Source organism: Oryx dammah, unplaced genomic scaffold (assembly GCF_014754425.2).
Source record: "Oryx dammah isolate SB20612 unplaced genomic scaffold, SCBI_Odam_1.1 HiC_scaffold_22, whole genome shotgun sequence".
NCBI lineage: Eukaryota > Metazoa > Chordata > Mammalia > Artiodactyla > Bovidae > Oryx > Oryx dammah.
Window position 1 is genome coordinate 5,307,951 of NW_024070206.1, and position 13,687 is coordinate 5,321,637.

Genomic DNA, 13,687 nt, shown 5'->3' on the forward strand with positions numbered 1-13,687 from the left:
CTGTTTACACACGCCTGTGCACACGCATCCACGCCGCTCTCGCCATGTGAAGCTCCCCTTGGCTGTCTGTTTACACACGCCTGTGCACACGCATCCATGCCGCTCTCGCCATGTGAAGCTCCCCTTGGCTGTCTGTTTACACACGCCTGTGCACACGCATCCATGCCGCTCTCGCCATGTGAAGCTCCCACTGGCTGTCTGTTTACACACGCCTGTGCACACGCATCCACGCCACTCTCGCCATGTGAAGCTCCCCTTGGCTGTCTGTTTACACACGCCTATGCACACGCATCCACGCCGCTCTCGCCATGTGAAGCTCCCCTTGGCTGTCTGTTTACACATGCCTGTGCACACGCATCCATGCTGCTCTCGCCATGTGAAGCTCCCCCTGGCTGTCTGTTTACACACGCCAATGCACATGCATCCACGCCACTCTCGCCATGTGAAGCTCCCACTGGCTGTTTACACATGCCTGTGCACACGCATCCACGCCGCTCTCGCCATGTGAAGCTCCCCTTGGCTGTCTGTTTACACACGCCTGTGCACACGCATCCACACCTCTCTCGCCATGTGAAGCTCCCACTGGCTGTTTACACACGCCTGTGCACACGCATCCACGCTGCTCTCGCCATGCGTCTTCCCTTCCCTCTCCTCCTCCCCCTCCGTGTCCATAAGTCTCTTCTCTATGTCTGCGTCTCCACGGCTGCCGTGCAAATGCACCCATCAGTGCCATCCTACCAGACGCCATACACATGTGCTAATATACACTATTTATTTTCCTCTGACTCACTTCAGTCTGTGTGATAGGCTCTAGGGTCATCCACCTCATTACAATGGACTCAAATGTGTTCCTTTTTATGGCTCAGTAGTGAGGAATTGGCTTTCAAAAGGAAGAATGTCTCTTCCTTTTCAGAAGAATGGAAATAAAAAAGGGATCAGAAGGGTTAAACATCAAGAGTGGACTAAAGAATTCACTTTCATGCCTTGAACATGAACTGATATAACTCTGATATATGTTAGGAGGCATCTGAATCCAAGATTTTAAAAAAAAAATCCTTTAGATTTGTGTATCTATCACTCTTTCAGAAAGGCAAAAGGTTCTTTTACTTTTTTAAAAAGTATTTGGAGTCAAAGAAGACTACAGGAGAGGTCCTGTTTATACTGCAGTCTTATGAAAATAGAATATCTTTTATTTTATTATTATTATTTTTTTTTAAAATAGAATATCTTTTAAAAACCACACTGAGTTCACTAGAAAGGAAATGCATTTAGTATAAGCCCTGGTGGAGTGGACAGACTTATTTTAATAAGATGCAGTGATGCATATAAAACAGACTAAAAAAAAATGACTTTCCTTACTGTCAAATCCATGTTTTACTGGAAAAGGTTTTGATAGTGTAACCCAACAACTACTAGGAAACGCATGTCTGCAAATCTGAAGACTTGAAGAAACTGCTTTAATCAGTGTTTATCAAGTAGATTTAAAATCAGCTCTTAGATCTAATTCAAATGTGTTCCTGCCCATTTACAGAGCAAAATTTCAGACACAGAAAATGATTTTTTCCCAACCCTGAGAGTGAATGCTCTGCCAGGTTTGTTTTGCTTGCGGTGGATTTTCTTCCTTTCATCCAAGTCACTAGGAATTTAAAGATGAGTTGTCACAGGGAAAAAAATCTCATTTATCATACCCCTGACTTTCTTTTAAAGGGGATACACTTGACTGTTCCTATGCTCCACCTCCCCGAGAACCACTTTAGCAATAAATTAGGCTTGAACTAAAGTTCCCTGATACGGGGCAACAAGTTTTACATTTTCATTAGCTTTGGGAAGTCAAGGGCCATTTTACTAGAAATCTAAAGAGATACGGTCATGCCTAATCACAGACCAAAAGGACCCACCTGCCTCCTTTCTCTGGACTAAAAGATGCAAATAAAGCGGAGCAACTGACTGAAAACGGCTGGAGGCAGGGGCCAATGCCTAATGCCAGCTCTCACCGCGGCCAGGGCCATGAGGAAGAGACACCACCCCTGGCCCACGGAAGTGGTGGAGAGGTCCCTCTTAAAGACTGCCCCATCGAGGAATAATCTCAAGAACTCCAACCTGCCTCACTGGAGGCAGCCTGGCAACATGACTGCTGACATGATGTGAGAATCTTGGTTAATACAATGAAAACTGTGTTTGCAAAAATCACGTGGTAGGGAAAATCCGTTTTTGTGCATTTGTGTATGGGGCAACCAGACCATAAGCCTTGAAAGGAAATTCTAAATCTGAAATACCATGTTGAGAATAGCGGTCAGTGCCTGCAGAAGCCAGTTCAATTCTCCCCTGCCCCCCTCCCCCCCAACACACAGAGGTAACGCTCTTCCTCTCTGAAAGGAAGGCGACCTTCAGCATCTTTGATCCTCAGGCCATCACTTCTCTCCCTTTATTACCGCTGACCTCACACAGAGAACCAAAGCCGTGGGCGAGAGAGGACAATCAGAGGCCTTGTTCAGACTCAGGCTCCCAGATCAGAGAGCTGGAGCTGCTGATCAGGGAGGGCCCCACCCGGAACTAACCCTGCAGAGGACCCGTGCCCCTTCTCTGGGCTGAGATGTAAGTTTGCTCTGCTCAGCGTGGGCGCACACTGGCTCTTGGGGCGCTCCGTGGCGCTGTTCGTGGTGCTGAAGTCTGAGCCGGGGCGTGCAGGCGGCAACCCATCCACTGGCGCTCTGCTGTCAGGGGCGGCGGCCGGATCAAGGGGAGGCGAGCCTGGAAACAGCTGCTGCCCATAGAGCCTCAGCCAATCTGGTTCCAGGTGTAGCTCGGTGGCTTACTTCTTTGCAACTTCAAAATGGCTGGTTCACTTCTTCTCTTCCCAGGGGACTTCCCAGAGCCCACCTCTGGCTCACTGACCTGGCATGTCTTTCCTGATGCCCCCTCTGCACACACTGATTCTCTCTCACCCACCTCTCCCTGGTACAATATTTTGCCTTTGCAGAGCACCTTATAGTTGGCACAGTGCTCACTGGCACCATCAACTGAGGATTTCTCTTACACACATAACATTCTTCTTCTCCTCCTCTCCCACAGATATATATATATATATAATTTTTGCTTGCTCTGCCCCTCTTCTCCCAAGCACTATCCAACTAAGCAGGAGACTATTACTTCAATGTACAGGGTGGGCGAATCACTTTACCCATCACAGCAAAACTGCCGATTTCTCCTTAGCAACTTATTAGAACAGGCAGAGGTTAGAGTTTCAAGGGACCAGGAGAAAGCCCCCTAAGAAATTCCTAGGAAAATATGGGTAGTGGTCGGGGGGGTGGGGAATGGAGACACAGATACCAGGAACAAAGTGAAGGAAAGAGCATGGCCCTTAGGGGCGCAAGGCTTACTGAAGTTAGGAGACTACCGGCAGGTGGCGCTCTAGCTCAAGGTGCTCTTGGTAGAAGCCTTGACTGTGCTCCTGGCTCCACTTCAAACCTTCTTTCTGCTAAACAACCCCCTCCTCCGCCCAGGTTTGGAGCTCTGTCTTCTTGATCCAAGCACTTATCCAGACTACATTCCTGCTAAAAAGCACCGTTTGCACAATTCTATTTACTGTAACACACAATGAGGAAGGGAACATAAATAAGAGAGACAAGGTCAGTGGGAGGATTTTTTTTCCCTTCTGTGTGTTTCATGGGTCTCAGATCAAAACTGTGTAATCATCAGTAACATGATTCAGCAATTGGGAAATGCAAACAAGTTGTGCAAGTGCTTGTTCTGGTCAGGGCCCTGGAGGGGCCCACAGGGCTGGACCGAGCTTGTAGAGGGCCATGCCAGCAAGGACACCTCCTCCCTTCCACCAGGGCAGAGCTGGCTGTGCCTACAGCCTGACTGGTGTGACCTTTGGCTTTTGCGACACACAAGCGGCTGGGCCGGGGTTAATGGCACTTTGCAGGGAGCTCCAATTGAGTAAACAAAAAATGCCTTGCCCTGTTCTAATGGAGCGCATTATTCTGAGGCCTGAGCCTTCATCCAGGCCGCTGCAGCTGCTCTGCAGGTCAGTGCTACCAATAAAGCAATTAGCCAATGAGAAAACTCTTCTTCCCTAAGGGGGACTCGGGGCGGGGTGGGGGGATTGTTGCCATTGCTGCGCTTTTGCTTTGGGTTTTTAAACAAGCAATCCAAGTTGATCTGAGCTTCTTACATCAGACTCCAGGATGAAGACAGTGAAACTGTGTGTTTGCCGAGTGTGATATTTTAAGGAACTGGTCCCTTGTTCAACACAGGCTGGAGAGCTCACAGCTTCCTGTTCAATTAACCTGAACCATAGCTGAACTCTGCCCTTTGAACTCACTCAGCAGATAAATACATTAGCTCACCTAAGGAATCATTAATATTTTTCAATCACATAAAACAAACATGAATGTCTGAACTCAACCCAAGAGAGAGCCAATTATGTATACCGCATAGAACATGTTGGGAAAAAAAAAAATCACAAATGGATGTTATTTACAGAACAAAAAGGGTCAAGGAAGAAATAAAACAGATCATGCCCACAGTTCTGGAAACAAAGGGGACTTTCATTTTCATCTCTGTAAACATGAGGGGTACCAAGCAATACTTAGCAATTCCTGTTCCATCTACATTGCTCTAGAAGAAAAAGTGGTTCCTTACTCCTGGTCTGGTTTCTGCCCTCTTCCATCAGAAGACACAACTCCAACCCCTCTCTTCGAAAGTGACTTCAGTGCTCATGCTCAGATACAGAGTCCAAAACATTGCATATCTGGGGACAAATTTTATTCCCAATCTGCTACAAATGAACCAAAAGAATTTCTGTGAAAGTTTTACTGCCTTTAAGGGAACCAGTTTTAATGAAGCAAGCTAGCTGCTTGATTGAAATAATTTCACAGTAGAAAGTGATGTTCCCGTGATGTTAGTCTAGCACCTAAATAGATTTTGTTTTCGGGGGAGAGAGGAGGGGAGGGAAGGGAAGGGAAGGGAGAGGAGACGTGTTAAACGCATCTATTTTGTTCTTATCCCTGCGTGTCATCTCAGAAGGATGAGTAAAGCATCCCCAACCGAGTCATTATGCATTTCAGTTTGATTCAGTTTCACTTCCCACAATTCTGCCTCCTGACTCCTCCCCTCCCACCCCCTTTCCATTTCTGTTTGGCTTGGAGTGTGGGCTTAATGCCCAGCTAGCCTAGATGAGGACACTTAAAGGAATATCACAAGCGCGAAGGGTAAATCTATTGAACGAGGGTCTTTAACTATGTGGTTTCCTTAAAGGGAAAGGTTGGATCAATAGGATCAATATGAAAGGTTTCCCTGGCCCTGCATAAAAGGGTAAGGGCTTCTCTTTTCACTGGTTTAACTTTACTCTCTGACAAATGCAAATCAATGGATCTGTGTTTACAACAGATTCCCTAACAGACCCAACTTGGGTACAGCCCAGAGCTTCGCTCTGGAGGGGGGGGCATCCAGGCTTGTTCTGGGGGATGCTCCAGGCCCTGCGGGAGGGGTGGGCTTGCTGCCCACTGGGATCCTGCGGCTACTGCCCACGGTCTCTCCAAAGAAAACAGACAGAAATGGAGCAATGGAGCGATTCTTCCAAAGGTGCCTCAACGCAAACACAAAGCCCAAATTCCTACGAGTCGGTCAGCCTGCTAACTGGTCGTACCAATACAGATCTGGCAGGTTGACTACACAGAAGAAGCTGGAGTGGGATCCTTACAATTGGAGCAGCCCATATATTTCAGTTTCTAGATGTTCCTTCCATCCTTTCTCAGGTGGTAACTGGCTCTCTTAGCTATTACGAGGCAAACCACCGAAAAACTGTGGGTTCTCTTCCCCCTCAATTTTACCTTTCCCTTTAAAAATGTGATGCTTTCCGGAGACGACATGACTTCAAGTCAATGCCGGTTACAGAGAAATTATTTTTCTTCCTGCAGGAGAAAGTATATGTATATTTGATTATGCGAGCCAAAGTCCAATGCTGATTAAATTACATTGGAGGTGTGCTTCCAACCCAAACAAAGTCTGCTTTCTACAGAAGAGTAATGGATCTTCAGATGGCAAGAGGGGCACCAAGGTGGAACACAGCGCCTCCTCTCCCCCTGGGACAGTTTGCGTGGGACGGCTTTCCTAACAAATGTCCACAGCTCCGAGGAATCCTCCCCCCCACAGAGACTAGCCCTGTCTGCACGGCCCGGGCCTGGCCCATCAGCACCCTGCTGTGCATCGGATGGGCTCAGCCCCTGCCCCTCCTCCCCTGCCCCACAAAAACCTGCATCCATTTCTCAGAGTCTTAGCCTGGAGACTTGGGGATCATACAGCTTTCCCCAAAGGCACTGACGTGCATTAGAGGAACGGATGCGGTGCTGGGGGCCCCCAGCCCACATGTACAGGCTCTGTTCCTGGCAGCATGAAGATCCTTCTTGGACTCCCTCATAACGGCTTCCCCCCACCAGGAAAAGCAATTTTCCCAGGTCAGGAAAAGCTGGGGCCTCCGAGCCGGCCGGGGGTGAGGACAGTCCAGGGTCTGTAGATGAAGGTTCAGGCTCTGGGCTCCTCACCATCCACCCTTCTCCCCAGGGCCCTTTATCCAGATGGTAATCACTATTTATTCCCTCCTCAGTTCCCTTCCTCTGGCAGGAACCCAGAAACGGAATCTCTCTGCTTCTCCTCTGAGGTTTCCATTCCTCCAGGGACGCCCGACACGACGCCACTTCTCCTCCAGACAGTTTCTGCCAACACCAGCCGCTGCAACAGTGATAAGCCTGCTACCCTCTTTCCCTGATCTTTCCTTAGAAGAACAGGTTCTAAAGCCCAGAAAACTAAGGCTCAGCCTAAAGTGAGGTTGTGGAATGGAGGCAGCGGCAGAGGCAGTCTCGTTTTCGCCTCCAGGTTCCGGCCTGGAGCTCCAGGAGGTAAACTCCGCAAGGCCCCTGTGACCTGTGGGCAGACCCATGTCTCTAGAGAGAAGTGGGCCTACTCGCCTCCTGGAGACACGGAGCACCTGGGGGGCTCCGTGTCCCTTCGCTCCACCCTCACCTTTCCCTAGGAATCCAGCCCTGTTTGAGGATTCTAGGAGGGGACTGAAGATTCTAGGATGGGGGTGACAGAGAGATGAAGAATCCACCCTCCAAAAGCCTGCTCACCTCGCCCTAACTGAGCGCTCTTCCCCTGGGGCTTGTGGGGAGGGGTCAGCTGCCCACCTCACCAGGCGGAAACCACGAGCCCTTTTCGGTTTCTGTACCCAATCACCTGAGGTGGTTCACCTCCATTTTCAGAAGAGGGGCTAGGCATCAAGGAACCCTTTGAGAGCCCCCTTGTTTAAGGAAACCCATTGGTGGGAAGATGGCCCCGACTCTGGGGAGAACAGAAAGAAATAACTGCCACCCCTCAAGGCAGAAAAAAATGCCAGATTTGTTTCTGTCCTCTCTCCTTTCCTTGCTTCTTCTTCTCATCTCCTTCTTGGAGAAAGAAGGGAAAGACTCCTGTCTTCTAGGTTGAAACCTTCTCTTGAAGGAAAAGCTTTCGTTTTTCTCAAATTGGAGAACTTACAATTAAAAAAAAAATCTGTGCGATTTAGCTCTGATCTCACCTGCACCACTGCCTCAGTTTTCTCTTTCTTTCCTTCATCCACCTTGGTGTTCCTTCTGGAAGAGTCAATCACTGGGCCAAGACGGGAAGGGTTGAAGCCAAGGAACAGCTTTGAAGTTCTTCCTTTTTCCCCATCAAGGCAGATGTCTCAGAGAAAACTTTCCTACCAGGGGGCCAGGCCTGAGTCCGGGGTCCCAGAAGGGAAGATCGCTCCAGTTTCCGGGAGACTGGCAGTCCCCGGGGCTGTTTTTTCTCACCATCCTGCCCCCGTAGGATAAGAAACAAGATTCAAGATTCTTCCCTCGTTGACCCAGTTAGCCCAGAGCAGACCATACCAAGGGGTGACGCCTAGGCCGCTGTCACTGCGGCCTCATTTAATTGTCCAACTAATGCATCGGTGGGAAAGTCTGCGAGTGGGAACGTTTCGCTCGAACGAACGTTCTTCCTTAAGGACACAATCTGGATGGGGATGGATCCGCGGATCAGGAAGCTGCGAGGTTCGCAGGCAGCTTTAGAGACCTCGTTTCTAACGTTCAGCTCGGTGTACCCCGCGTAACGAGGGGTGACCAGGTTTCCCGGGTAGTTTCGACGGAGGAGAGAAGTTGCCCTGGGCCCTGATGGATCCGATGCGGGCGGCAGAGGCGAAGGCCGCCGAAGCGCGGGAGGACTGAGAGGCCTCGCGTCCCGTGCGACCCCTTCGGGGACACCCGCCGCCCGGGGAGCGCGGGGACGGGGCCAGAGGCCGGCAGCCCGGCGACAGACGAGACCGGGCGTAGGAAGCGCGGGCTGGGGCGGCCGCCAGACCCGAGAGCCCGCCTGGAGCTGGGGAGGCGGCGCAGCGGGAGCGCCGAGGAGCCGGGCCGCTGGCGTGCGCTCTGCTGGGAAGAGGGCGCCCGTCGGGTTTACTGGAAACGCGCCGGATCGGATTCCGGATCAATGAAATCTGGGTCCACACGTTTACGTTCTCGTTGCCAGCATTAATGCTCTTTTAATCTTCTAAACATTATCAGCATCGATCTCCCTCCATATACACATTTGTTTGAGAAAAGTGACATACCCGCACGGCGCAAAGCCTGGAAGGAAAATAAAGGCGCCGCCTCTGGCATCCAGGGCGCGCGGGTGCGCGCGCGGGTTCACTGCCCTCCGCCGCTCCCGCCCACCCCAAAGCAAATTAGGAAGGTGTTCTCGAGGCCACCGGGGACTTGACCAAGATAGGATGGAGGCGAGCTTTCCAATTATTCACCCGACCGGCTGGCACAAGAGAACGTGCCGTACCGACAAGGGTGGCACAACCGTCAGCAAAAACACGCTGGGACCGACTGGGAGCCGGCGAGGGAGGGGGAAGGTCTCTGCGAATGGGTCCCTGTTCCCACTCCGAGGCTCAGCGTGGCCTCAGGATGACCCCTGGGCCGGCCCACTGGCCCGGCCGCTCCGCCGCGGGAGACATCCCGGTGGGTTGGGTGAGGGCTCTCCGCCGCCGGAACAGAGTTGGCTCCGGATCGGCCGCCTGGAGCGGGCCAGGCGCCTGTCCGCCGTGGGGACGGGAGACAGGTTCCCTGCCGGCCGTCCGGGAAGTCCAGCTCACAGGAGGCCAACCGGCCGCGAGGGTGGTCCGAGGGCTCTGCTCTGTCTTCCAGCTGTCGGAGGAAACCAACTCCCGCCATGGGGACCTCGATTTTCCTCCAGGAGGTGCCCCTCCACCGTCTTGCCTGCGTTATCTCCATCTCTCCTGGTTCGTGTCTGTGCTTGGTTCAGAGGCCTCTTGGGCTCAAAGCCAGAGAGAGTTTGTGCTGGAAGCCACCCGGGAGTTGGTCTCCCCCTTCTTAAGTCTCTTCTCGGATTAATAAAAACTGTCCAGCGAGAGTCAACCCTGGACACCGCCGAGGAGGACCAACCCGGTGTGGTCCCAAACAGTTTCCGCTGTGGTCACCCTTTATGAAAGGAGTCCTGCCTGCACTTGGAAACCCTTTCTCTGAAATCTAACCTGCGTTTCCCCCGACATCTTCTCCCTTCCCCTTTAAAATACTACCTGGGGCTGTGGATCCAATACCCCAGCCGTGGGAAAGGAGGAGAGCCAGGCCCCCTTCTGCTGTGATGGGGTGCATTCCACCTCCAAGAGAGGGGGCCAGCGCTGGCCCGAACCAGACATCTTAATTCTTAATTCAGGGTTCCCTCAAACCCCGGTCTGCTTAGGCCTCTGGCAAGACCCAAAATGAGAACGAGAAAGGGAAATTAAAAAGAGACAGAGAAGTTAAGAGGACATAGAGAAATTAAGACAAGACTGAGAGAGACTTGGTCTTGGTGAGATGGGGGCTGGGTGCTCTCTGCCAGGTTCCAGCACCGGGGTCTGGCAGAGTTGCCCTGTGGAGTCACCCGGTTTGCTGAAAGCCCCCCAGAGCCCTCTGCCGCCCTGTGAGTCTGCTGCAAGAGTGGGATCGATACTCCTGGAGGAGAAGGCCTTGGAGTTTCTTCTCCATTTGCTCCCCTTCGCTAGCGCTCCTAAGCACATAATACCTACTCACCAGGCCCAGCTTCTGCATCAGTGTCTGGAGAGACTGATCTACTGACCCCAAGCTGAAAAGACTCCTGTGTAATAATAACCACTCGACACACTTGTAGTTGCTGATAAAATGGCCAGATAAAAAGGCTAAAGCTCTTGTCTCTTTTCAAGTCGGGGTAATAAAACAGACACGCATTTGAATGCTTGAGCAAAGTGGGGTCCCTGGCAGGAGATTTCCACTTGCCAAGGAGGCTCTTGGTCTCCCACTGAGGGGGCTTTCTGGCTCCTGCTCAGAAAAGCCCCCAGGACTGGCCCCAGGACTCTTCTGCGATGGGTGATGGGAGTGCAGTCTCCCACAGATGCCACACTCTCCCTAACCCCCCCGACGCTGTTGCAAAAAGGCTTGAGACCGGCTGGCCAGCAAAGCGTTTCTTTCCACCTCACTTTCAGACAGATGTGGGCAGAAGGCTTGCTTTAAAAAAAAAAAAATAAAAGCTCTGTCCTTTGCGGGACAGGCATGAGGGGGCGGCAGTGCTCCGAGATGAGCTGGAGTAGATCGCTGTCACCCCGTCTTCACCCTATCCTGGCCTCCCTTCCCTGAGACCGACCGCCAAGTTTCTTCCGCTGCCTGTGCTCAAGAAGCCCGTCGTTGCTAGAACTCTCGGAAAGGGACTAAGGGCATGTTCGGGGGGCCTAAGACAAAGGGGGACCACACAGTTTGGAACTGTCAGGAGGCTTCCAGTCCATTTTTCACTGATACTCTCTATTTCTTGCTTAATCTTTTCAAGGGACCAAGAGCAATCAGAGAAAATGGTAGGAGAGGATGAAGAGTAAGCTAGGGGAAAGATAAAGTAGGTTTCAAGATCCATGCGTAACTATTTGGAGTTCACCGACTTGGGGAAGCTCTGGAGGTGGCGGATCTAGTTTTCATGACCTTTTCGGATCCACACTGCGGCTGGTTACGGACTAGAGACTGGAATCCAACAAGCGAAGGCGGACGGCGGCTGTCAGAGTGGAAACGCCTCCTCCCCACCGCCTGTCCCATCCCCCAACCCTGTCCAGCGTCGGTAGAGTGCACCCCATAAACCAGACTCATTGGTGCGAGGAAAGCCCCAGGGAGCCGGAGAGGAAGCTTGTGCTCTAGCTCCGGAAGCCCGTTTTATGCGGCTTGGAACTTCGGGCTCCCCGCTCCCCTATGTAAATTATCACCGCCACCGCGAATTGTTCCCCAGACAATCTGACTATCGGGAGAGGTGGCTCAGTCCAAAAGCAGCCCAATCCCGGCCTGCAGTCGGGGGCCGTGCGTCCTCCCCGGCGGGGCGCCTGGACACTTCGCCCCTCCTGGCCCGTGGCACGGTCCCCGGGGGCGCAGCGCACCCGCCACGCACACCGCGCCGGGGCACAAAAGCGCGCACCCGGGTGCCAGCCGCAGCCCGGGCTGCGCCTTTCTCTCGGCTCCCGCCGCCCACACGGGAGGTTTCTGCTCTGCTAGAACAATAGAGGGCTGTACCTCGCGGCTCGGCCGCTAGAGGAGGCACAAAGAGCCCAAGCCGGCCCCAGAACAATGTAACCGGCGCGTCGACCCGTCCCCTCCCGCCGGCCGCCGGCCCTCCCGGTCGCCGAGCCCGGCGCTCCATCCGCGTCCGCTTAATGCAAAGGTGGAGCCGGGAGCCCAGCGCCCAAGAGGCGTTAACTAACCTGCATCTTAATTTCTCAGTACCCTCTTTCCGCGAGCTCCCAGCTTCGTCCCCACGGTTCAGCCACACCTCAGCACATCGCGGCCAATGCTGGGAGCCGGGCAAAGGGCGGCCGGCCAGCAAGGCAGGACGCTTCCCGCTCCGAGTTTCCCCTCTCCTGTCCTCCCAGAGCGGCGAATGTGGCAGTCCCAACCTCACTGTGGGCAGCGACACGGGCGCTGGCCCCAGCCCGCTCTTTCCATAACAAAGTCCCCGCGCCGAAGTCAAGGCCGGAGACCGGCTCCGGAAGCGCGGTTGTATCCCGGCCCCCCCCCCCGCCCGCCCCGGTTCTCCGCGTGGGCAAGGCTGTGCTTCCTGTCAGTGACCGAATAAGTTTGCCCAACACGGGGGGGAGAAAGACAGCAGAGAGAGCTCTTCCCCCTCTAAAGCCCACTACCTCTCGCCACCAATTGTCTCTATATAGGGAGACCGGGCAGCTGGCAGAAGTGAAATGTATTGTCTGAACAAGAGTTCAAGTGCACAGGGTTCTGAATAAAGGCAACCCCGCCGTCCCCGGGAGTCTGGGAAAGAGAGGGCTCCTAGTGGACACCGCACACACTCTTCGTGCCTCCCACAACTGGGGAAGGTCTGAAAGAGAGGGCAGAGTTGTTGGCACGGTGAGCAGAGTGCGAACAAAACAGGGACGGGGTCGCTCAAGAAGCTCGGGAGACAGGGAGGTGAGAAGAGAGAGAAAGAGCAAGGGAGAACAGAGAAAAGAGGAGAGAAAGAGGAAACGGAGACGGAATGAAGTAGAGAACAAATGGCAAGCGTGGAGGGAGAGGGGCAAGGGACCCGGAGGGGAGGCTCAGTGCCCGCACCCGGGGTCAGGGCAGCCGGCAGCCCGACTCCAGACGACCCTCTGGGCTTACCTGCCAGGCGTAAGGCGGACATGCGCTGGAACTCGGGCTCCTGCAGCCACTTCCACATCCTGCGGAAGGTCTCCCTGCCAGATTTGAGTTTACTCCACGGTTTGGGGTTCCGGAGCAGGTCGGAGAGAGTCCCCTGAGACCGGCACAACACCCTCTGCGCGAAAATCGCCTGTGGGATGCTGTAGCGCTTCAGCTCGGCGGTGATGCGCTGGGCCACCTCTTTGGTGTTGATCTCCTCCAGCTGGCCGGAGGTGGCCACCTGCGACCCCGAAGACGACGAGGGTGGCCTCTCGCGACTGGGCGCCAGCACCGGCCCGTGGGACTGAGCGTGGCCCGGGTGGTGCAGGCCGTTGAGGTGCGACATCATGGCCGCGGGCGGGGTGCCCAGGCCGCGGGACAGGTGCTGGTCGCCGCGGGTCAGCATGGCAGTGTGGTGCGCGTCGAAGTTGGGGCTGAGCATCTTGTCGGGGCCTGGGGGCCCGTAGTTGGGCAGGCTCTGCTGCGCGTTGTGGAGGCCGCCCAGCCCGTTGCCCAGCGGGGTGGCGGCCAGCGGGGACAGGCTCTGGCCCATGCCCGGCATCTCCTTGTAGGGGCTGTAGAGGTTGTTCATGGTCGGGAGCCCGCGCTCGTCGCGCAGGAGCGTGAAGCTGCCGCTGACGTTGCCCGAGAGGCGCTGCTGGTGGTGGTGGTGGTGGTGGTGGTGCGGGTGGTGGTGGTGCGGGTGGTGGAACTTGTCCGACACGGTGGAGATGGGCGGCAGCGGCTGCAGCGGCGTCAGCGTAGTGTAGGTGTTGCTCATGCCCATGCCGGGCGGGGACGAGTCGCAGGACATGCTCATGGCGTGGTGGAGCGGGATGGACAGCTCCGGCCGGTAGTCGCCGCCGTCCAGGATCGAGGCCATGCTAGTGACCATGGCCGAGCGCGACGCCGCCGCCGCCGCGGCCGCGGCCGCGGTGCCCAGCTCCTGGTGCGCCGTTGGCGGCGGCGGCGGCGGGGGCGGCGGC

The 13,687-nt window shown here is 54.3% G+C and overlaps 1 protein-coding gene across 1 annotated transcript in view; it reads right to left on the reverse strand.

Annotated features, from left to right (window-relative positions):
• ONECUT2 (one cut homeobox 2) overlaps positions 1-13,687 on the reverse strand; it is a 51,833-nt gene that overhangs the window by 37,033 nt on the left and 1,113 nt on the right. The window contains exon 2 of the mRNA XM_040264215.1: positions 12,684-13,678. Within this exon, the coding sequence (XP_040120149.1) occupies positions 12,684-13,678 (995 nt within the window). The remainder of the gene's footprint in view (positions 1-12,683; positions 13,679-13,687) is intronic.